This window comes from Seriola lalandi, unplaced genomic scaffold (assembly GCF_002814215.2).
Source record: "Seriola lalandi dorsalis isolate HSWRI2012SDOR001 ecotype SW California unplaced genomic scaffold, Sedor1 jcf7180002054850, whole genome shotgun sequence".
Lineage (NCBI taxonomy): Eukaryota > Metazoa > Chordata > Actinopteri > Carangiformes > Carangidae > Seriola > Seriola lalandi.
Window position 1 is genome coordinate 461,545 of NW_019525403.1, and position 9,085 is coordinate 470,629.

The 9,085-nt window shown below is 41.2% G+C and overlaps 1 protein-coding gene across 3 annotated transcripts in view; it reads right to left on the reverse strand.

Moving 5' to 3' along the window:
• Positions 1-527: 527 nt before the first annotated feature.
• Positions 528-9,085, reverse strand: part of als2b (alsin Rho guanine nucleotide exchange factor ALS2 b) — a 21,822-nt gene continuing 13,264 nt past the window's right edge. For all 3 annotated transcript variants that reach the window (XM_023427010.2, XM_087179546.1, XM_023427012.2), the window contains exons 21-34: positions 8,432-8,596; positions 8,177-8,288; positions 7,886-7,963; positions 7,499-7,632; positions 7,244-7,408; positions 6,952-7,069; positions 6,716-6,873; positions 5,989-6,105; positions 5,667-5,843; positions 5,518-5,575; positions 4,803-4,864; positions 4,399-4,548; positions 4,130-4,226; positions 528-3,666 (exon numbers count right to left, since the gene is read on the reverse strand). In XM_023427010.2, the coding sequence (XP_023282778.1) occupies positions 3,628-3,666; positions 4,130-4,226; positions 4,399-4,548; positions 4,803-4,864; positions 5,518-5,575; positions 5,667-5,843; positions 5,989-6,105; positions 6,716-6,873; positions 6,952-7,069; positions 7,244-7,408; positions 7,499-7,632; positions 7,886-7,963; positions 8,177-8,288; positions 8,432-8,596 (1,630 nt within the window). In that variant the 3' untranslated portion in view covers positions 528-3,627. The remainder of the gene's footprint in view (positions 3,667-4,129; positions 4,227-4,398; positions 4,549-4,802; positions 4,865-5,517; positions 5,576-5,666; positions 5,844-5,988; positions 6,106-6,715; positions 6,874-6,951; positions 7,070-7,243; positions 7,409-7,498; positions 7,633-7,885; positions 7,964-8,176; positions 8,289-8,431; positions 8,597-9,085) is intronic.

Consider the following 9,085-nt stretch of genomic DNA (forward strand, 5'->3'; position numbering starts at 1 on the left):
AAATCTGCCCTCCCTCCATCTGAAAACAAAGTCCTGAGATGCCACATTGTACCCAAAACACTGAGATTATCCCTCTGCACTTGACAGCAAAGGCTTAAGACCTTGAACACCACGTTTGTGTTTGTTGGTTAATTCTCACCTTCACTCAAGTCTGGTGCCTCTGCTGCAACGACACCTACCACCTCTGACATGTGAAGGGCTCCTTCTGACCTGTAATTAAAAAAAACAAAAAACAGCTGCAATTAAAAGTGAAAATCCAATCCTTATAAAAATTATATTCCTGAAAGATTCATGAATAAAGTTACATACATTTAACCTTTGACCTGATGATGGCGCTAGAAGACGAGTCAGTAACTCTTCAGTCAGAGGGATTCATTCCCTGGAGACCATGAACGTCTGCACAAAATTTTCTGCATAATATTTCCACATGTGCACCTTACAGTTTTCATTGTTAATTCACGAACCAGGAAATATTTAGCTTTTTTTGAGGCATTATTACAAAAATGTTGGAGCAGGTAAGTTCAAAATGTCCATCAACTGAGTTTATTGCCCTTTGTCATCATTTAAAAGGTACAATACATTTGACATCATGTAAAAGACACACAGGTGGGCGTCACGTCAGCCAGCTGAGACACAAAAATGTCAACTAGGAAACACCAAACTCCACTGATACAACAGTTATTTTTACACAACACGCAGGTACTTTTCATAGTAAACAGCTGCTGAGGTCAGTGAATGAACCAGTCAGTTGAACCCAAAATGAGTTTATGAACATTAAACACAGAACCGTTCAGTTTGGATTTAAAATTCATACACGGGAGTCAGTTGTGGTTCAACCGTTCCAACAAAAACGCCCCATTCTGTATTACTAGTTTGGTTTAAGTCAGTTGTTTGTCCTTCAGGTTGCATTACATCACATCTACACGATATACTGAAGAGGTCAGGTGCAAAAAAACAAAACTTAATGTCTCTGGTTGTCAAAATAAAGTCACTTTTCCTACAGTGCATCCATAGTTGTTTTTTTTTGAGGGGGGGGGGGTGAAGATCTCTATAACAAAGGCAATATTGCTTCAGTTTTTTGAGTGTCAGGCACGTACGGTCTCAGCAGTAACAGTAACTCATGGTCTGTGATAGAAGAGCGTTATCACAGTCACAGAAGTGAGAGAGAGGCCTGATTTAAAACGGTTACACTCTGAGATGTTTGCTGCAAACGTAGAGATAATAGCTGTTGAAATTTATAACAGTTTAAAACACTTTTTCAGTCATTTTTGTTTCCATTCATCTGCAAAAGCTTCACTACGGCATCTGGATTTTTACCAATGATATTTGTCCACATAAAACCGTTTAACAGTTGTAGTTAACGACAGCAGCTTTAAACATTAGATTAGATTTTCTGTTGTTTGATTATCTGAGATCCTTCAGCTTCACTTAAATGTACTCCTTCGCAAAGCGGCCTCTGATCCAACAGCTTTTCTATTGTTAAACCGTCTGAGGAAACAAAAGCCATGACATTAAATAACAAAAAAAAAAAAAAAAAGGCTCGGTCATCCTCTGAATCCTCTCTTAAGCCCTTTTATAAACTGATGTGTGACGCAAATCACAAACAAGCAACAATGTCTGACTTAGTTAGTGCTGTGAACGCTTTAAAAAAAGAACAGTCAGTATTAACAGAGAATCGGCTTTGAGCCGATACTTTATCATATCTATAATAACAGTGTTTGCACTGAGCCGACGGCCGGCCTCTGCTAAAACATCACCTGCAGCAAGAAAGCAGTGACAGAAAAGAGTTTTATGTTAAATCCTTTTGTATTAATTATTTTAAACATTGTTTTAGGATTGTTTTCAGAAGGTTTAAGGGAAATTTTCAGCTTGTTGATCGTCTCTCAAAGCTTCATCAATCACCCCAAAACCCAGTTTGTATTGAAGGTCAGTGGGAAAAAGGTGAGCTTCAGGTTCAAATCTCCTTACTGCTTCTATTTTCACTGGTGATTGCTGTCCACAACACTACAATCTACAACATGAGGAAAGAAATATGTCATCGGCTTTCCTGTAAACTGTCCATTTCCTGCTTTTCAATAGCTACAATCCTGTTTTCCGGGTTTCTGACGATACATTTTTCAGACACGGGTTTTTAAACACGTTATGTAGCTTTAGGAGGCAACACTTAAAGGGATACTTCAGTTTATCTTAAAAATTCACAGATCAATATGTTTCGATACAGTTTTTGACTTTTTTCGTCACAGTTTTAACCCCATACTTTTTCAGAATTTGCAGAGCAGTGCAGGCACTCTGTCAATATTCATTAATACTGAAAACTGGGCTCAGAAACACACATCATTCAGATTGTCTGGAAAAACACTTCTATTCATTGTATCTAGATTCTGCCCTTTTAAATGTTGTACATTTGAAATGTACTTTCTTTTTCAAGTCAGTAAACTAAACGTCCATCTCACCATTAAAGTCCATTTGGAAAACATGTGCTTTTAAGTCAGTAATCTACATGTAGCTTGTGTTCTGCCATTTGACATTTCTGCAGCTGGATCCTCAGAGACATGTCAGGGTGATGATCAGTCTAATAATAAAACTGTCAGCACTGGGTCTTACTCTTCTCCCAGCAACACTACGTCTTGAAATGAAAAGTTGGAGTAGCTGATTGGCTGCCAACTACTTTGAACTGTATTCAACTGGCAGCTGGTGCAAAAGGAGAATATTAGTGTCATTAAGAGTCAGTTTACATTTACCCCCTGCATGCTGTACATGATTTGTTTTTTTATAAATATAATATCAAACCTTGCTGTGAATTAGTTTGGGACCAATCCACCACACTGGAGACAGGTCCAGATAGTGTCCATAGAAAAGCAAAAGGAAGCAGCTCTTCGTTGCTTTTTAACCAAAGGTGGAGTTGTTAACTAGCTGTACATTTACAAAACTAACCAGTTAGTCTTCAGGCTTTACATCTTTTCTCTTGTAAAACTGAAAACTGCAACAAGTGGTTAACTAAAAAGCAGCATGCAGCCGCTTCCCTGAGCTTTTCTATGGCAGCCATTCAGGACTGCAAGATCCCATGCAAGCCACATGCTTTTAGGAGATTGCATCCGTTTTTGTTACGTCAGTATCTTCATGTAGGTGCCAGGTCAGTGGAATTACAGAATATAAACTTCATGTTTCTGCAAGTCCCATTGGCATTAAGTAAAAAAAAAAAAAAAACACTGTTATAAGCCTCTTCTTTCTTCCCAGGTAACCACTGAAAAAAGCCCATATCAGGATTTCCAACAGGAGGTCAGTCTTTTTGCTGTGAACCTATTTTACATTTTATAATGGACGGGATGAGGTGGTTTATCTCTGGTAGTAAAATACCAACAATATTCACATGTACACCTTCATGATCCACAGGTGAGAGGCTGATAAAGAGTGTTTGTATGTGTGTGTCAGAGAGGGGGGAGGTGATCCCGTCTCCATGACAGCAGCAGATGGAGCTGTCAGAAACCTGTTCCTATGAGCCTCTGCCTCCCATTGGCCGCTGCACACATCCGTCATCCTGAAGCCTGGCTGGTCCTGTGATTGGCAGTGAGGATGGGGAGGGGGGTGGGGCGGCAGCATGCAGATCACTGAGGAAGTAACGCCGCGCTAAGTGATCTTCTCATGCTGGATCTGGTAGTAACAGGCCTGTAGGTGGAGAAGACGTGCAAACATATCACTGGAAAGAAAGTGTAGGCAAAAATATTCAAACAGGAAGCTTGTTCAAAGTCATTTAGATTTTCAGAATAAGAGGCTAAATGCTGTATGAAATGCACCACCTTATAAGCTGCTTCTAATTGTTACGAAAGACAATCATACACAGACAGGTCTTGATATTTTTCCTCGCATTTCTGCAATTTCCAGACTTTTCAAGCACTGAAAACAAGAATATTGAAATGAAGAAAAAAGCTAGGGTAAAACAGAAAGTGATTAATTAATTAATGGTATAATTGAACACTGTCTCCATTTTCCCATAATCAGAACAAATAACACAAACCTCTCCAGGAATCTCCACATTAATATACAGTTAAATACCAGCAAGAAACTGTGGGACGTATGACCGTGTGACATTAATCTTTGTTGTGTGTGTGTGTGTGTTTGTGTGTGTTACCTTGAGTGTGGTGAACATGATGCCATGCTCTCCATGCTGGACGCAGGGGTCCATCAGGTCTTCAATCAGGCTGACCTCTGACCCCAGGTTCCTGATACTGAAGGGGAAACATACGTCCAGTAAGTGTCATAAGATTTATGATGATGATGATGTGCCCTGATAATGGCTCTACAAATATTTATAATGTGTTGTAATTGGCCAACAACTGTTATTTCTATTCTTTAACCTTTGATCATTTCCATCCATGTGTGTATTAATGTGTGACTGACCGAGCTCGTAGCACGACGTAGAGGAAGACGGGGAAGAGGTCGTCCATGGACCACAGGAAGTCCTGCTTCAGCAGCGACTGCACCTCCTGTGTGATCTCCTCGAAGGTGAGCTGGATCACCTGCAGCTTGTCAGACGGGGTGAACGTCGTGCTGCAAACACACAACAAACACGGAATCTTGGTTTCAGATAAGAAAGAACTACCAGGTGTTTTTATTCCTATTTTATTTGAACTTTTTATATTCAAATGTATGATGCTGATGCCTGAATGCAAACCAAGGATCTGTTCCTTAGTTCCTTCCACTAAAAAAAACTTTCATATTTGGTGGAAACTGCAGTTTGTTTCAACTATCAAACATTTAGCAGTTTATTTAAGATAACAAACCACATTAGCGTAGAGTTGTACCTGATCTGCTGCAGTGTTTCCACTGCAGAGGCAAAACAGGCGTCCTTGGTGCTGGAGAGGACCTGGAGGAGACACACAGGTACTTACAAGATTACATCTTTATATAGTGCTCATCGTGGACACACTGTCATATATTAGCTTCGAGGTTCACTAAAAATACCTCACCAAGAAATACTGTAAATGCTGATGATTCAAACTATATGTATTAAGCTGCAGGGGCACCGAAACAGAGCAAAAAAACACAGTTTGACACAACATAACCTGACATTTAGGGCTGCGGCTAACATATTATCAATTATCAACATTATTAATTAATCTGTCCATTTGCTGGATTGAGCGATTAAATTGTCTATAAAATGTGTAAAAACAGTGAAAAATGCTTGTCAGAGTTCCCCAGAGTTTTTTCAGTCCATCCAACAATTCAGAAAACAAAAAAATGTCCTGTTCACTATGATACAAGACTTTACAATTTCACTGATTAATTCAGCTTTAGTGACGTTTTCAATCAAATACTCAAACTCACAGTCCTGGTGAATTGCTTTATAACATTTAACTCACATAAAATCCTGTGTTATAGTATTATAAATTAGTGTTTCTCAAACTAGACTTCCTAGACTGTGTGTTACAGACTTCCTTAATTAAATGTGTGACTGTAAATAAAGTAATGGAATTAATTTTTTTTGTTGTACATAAGGTGTGAACAACTAAAACATACCTGCTGCTTCTCCCCCACTGCAAGCGTGGACACAGGAATGGAAACAGGCCAAAACTTTCTGAGGGAGGAAAGAAATCAGAGGAAATACCTGTTGAGGATTTATACACAAAACATAAAATGAATGTGCGAAATGTGCGCGGGTGACGTACTGCTGGACGCCCAGGAAGGCGAGGAGGGCAAGGTCGGGCTGCTTGTTGAGGCGGAGGACACACTCCCAGTAGACGTCGTCCTCTCTCTCCTTGTCCAGAGCGTAGAGGGTGAAGAGCGGCGGGTAGAGACGAGGCAGCAGGACGGGAAGCAGCAGAGCCGAGCTGCTCACCACTCGGCTGAGAGAGAGAGAGACAGAGAGAGAGATAGAGAGAGAGAGAGAGAGGGAGAGAGAGAGAGAAAGGACATTAAAGGATGTTAACATGACCAGCTGACATACGACGACAAGCAGAGTTTTAAAAAGGGACATTTCTCAGTCTTTACCCAGGTTTGGGTGACTCCATCGGGGCATCAGTGGAGTCAGGCTCCTTCTTGTCCTGGAGGTTGGTGGTTGGCTCTGGAATGAGACCGCCCTCCTCTGGCACGTCTGGGAACAGAAACCTAAAGAGAATTCAAGAAGCCCATAAATATGTGGAAACACAAATCAACTTTTATTTTTTGTGATTTTATTAATTGGCTGATTATAGATTGAATCATGGCTTCATCTTCTTTGTAGTTGATCAATATACACCCAGGAACTGCTTTACTTGATCAATGTTGTGACCTCTTAAAATAAATCAATATCTACATTCATCACTGCCGCCATATTACTTGTATCTAGAGCTACAGCTATTAGCTGATTAATTATTAGTTGATCCACAGAAGATTAAACAGCAACTATTTTGATAATCAATTAATAATTAAAATTTTTTCAAGCAAATATGTCAAATATTTAACACTTCCTGATTCTCAAATATGAGAATTTGCTGCTTTTTCTTGTCTTATATTAAAGTAAATTTCATAACACTGGGTTTTGGGCTGTTGGTTGGAGTCATTTTAAAACCGTGAAGTTTAGAAATTTTTTTGTTGGTACCTTTCACTGTTTCTGGTGTTTTATAGACCAAATGATAATTGTTTAAGTGATGAAATGGAATTAATTGTTAGCATTTGTCCTATTTTAATCATTTAAGTGACATGCAGGTGGCCGGTTAGTGAACTGTACGTAAAGTACCTGACGATCTGGAAGATGCGGTTGAGGTAAGACTTGATCTCGTTGACGGCCTGAGGTAGGAGTCGTCGGTTGGCTCCAACACCCACGTAGGTCATCCTGTAGACCGCCACCAGCGTCTCCAGCAGCCGGCCCAGTGGGTGCAGCGGGGTGTCACATGCCTACAGGAGGAAATATTTTTATGACACTGAATAATGAATATGTTTTCAGTGGAGGCGAGGAGTGGTGGGTGAACTCACCTTGATGAGGTAGAGGCGGATGGTGGAATATCTCTCCATGGTGATGGGTCCTTCATGTTGTGGGATGACCTCCAGACTCTCCAGGGTTCTGCTGTGACTCCGAGACAACATCTCCGGACTGGGACACACACATATGGGAATATTTATATGTTTCAGCTACAATCCAATCTCAAGACCTCCGTGGAAAGATACAGCTGACCAGACCAGACTACATCTTTTTTTTTCACATTGCATAAATTGTCTTTGTGTCCATATGGTGTTGATTTTGTTTCTGTCATCACACTGTGTGTACCTGTCCAGGATCTGTCGCCGGCTGGTGGTGAGAGCCACGGCGATGTTCTCCCAGGCCTTCCAGTGCTCTCCTTGGCCTGGGGCCTCGCAGCCCAGCTGACTCCAACACTCCTCAAACACCGCCTGCCACTTGTCCTCCGCGCACACACACAGACGCCCAAGCTTCCTGCAACAGCACACACAAAGTATGTTAACTATGACAAGACAGATAAATAAAGTTAAGATTTTTTCCCCCTGATAATTTCACTGAGCTTACACAACTGGGGTCTTGTCCTTGTCGGTGTCGAACAGGTGTGGTTTGAAGTAGGACCCTGTCACCTTGAGGCCGGAGCCCCATTCGCCACCAAAGGAGCCCTCCAGGTAGTCACCGTTTGCCATGGTCAGCACACCCTGAGGAACAGCCAGTCATGAACTTTTACTGCAGAGTATTTGTCCACTGTGTTACTGCCTCACTTAGTAACATGATGTATCTGAATAGTTTTTCCCCAACCACTGTTGAAACATATCTCTATTTAAACACCTTTAGGCCAATTTGTGTTATTTCTGAGTATAACTCGATACCCCTCCAGCCAGATTACATTAACAACATTCATTTAAAACACATAAAACATCTACAATCTTCGTTTTAATGTTTATTAGTCACCTTCCCGTTGAGGGTCCAGTCGTCTGAGAATTCCCCCTCATACGTTGTGTCATCCTCTGACAGAAGGATCCCCGCGCCCTGAAAACAACAATTGTTCTACACTTTAGTTCATTTTTCAAATTTCTATTATTTTCTCTTCTTAAACTCTCAAATATTATGAATAGCTTTTGATTAAACAGGGCCTGGAGTGTGTCCTGGCCTTGGATCAAAACACAACACAGCGTTCTCTCCTGTAATTTACCTGTTAAACTTCACTAAAATATGACTGGACTCAAAGACAGAAGTGCTCACCATCATCTTATTATCTTTGAAGGCTCCTTCGTAGTACAGGCCGAACTGGGTGACGACGACCGCGGTGCCCTGCCGCAGGTGGTCCTGCCACATGCCCATGTACTTTTCTCCTCTGAACAGAAAACAGACAAACAGACAAATATAAAACAACAAGTCCCTGCTGACCTGGGTCAAAACAAGACACATGTAGTTTCATTCTCCTTTTCTCAAGACTGTCACGTAAAGTAAATGTGCAGATTGAAATACACGTCGTACTTTGTGATATCATCAAAGACTCCATAGCCGGTCTTCTTGTCCTGCAGCCACTGGCCGATGAAGACACTGGGGGAGGAGGTGTTAAGCTTGCCGCTGCGCAGCATGCCGTGGCCGTGTCGCATGCCGTCCTGGAAGGATCCATCGTAAACTTCACCGCTGGCGTACCTGCAGGCAGACGAGGGATGTTTATTCTCAGCTTCGACTCCTGCTGGAAGACACTCCTGATAAAGTGCCTGATAAAGTGAAGTCCCTGCAGAAATCGTCAGTAATTTTCTTTATAAATTAATCATATGATTATTTTAGGGATTTATGGATTTACTGTTTACTCTATAAAATGTCCAAAGATAGGTCTCCAGAGCCCACCAGCAACCCATAACTGAAACATATTCTGTTAACTATGACAGACGACAAAGAAGACTACCACATCTATAAATTTGAGAAGCTGGAACCATGGAAAAAGATGACATAATTGCTGCTGTGATAAATTCCCAGACTTGTAAAATCATGTCTTACGGCGGTAAAATCACTGTGGAGTGTTTTGGCGTCTGATGAGCCTCATGTTTTCAGTCTGAACGCCCACTTATGTTAGAGACATGTAACATGTGACTGTAAATAAAATCCCCCTCCAGCTGCCAACAGTGGAACCCCCCCCCC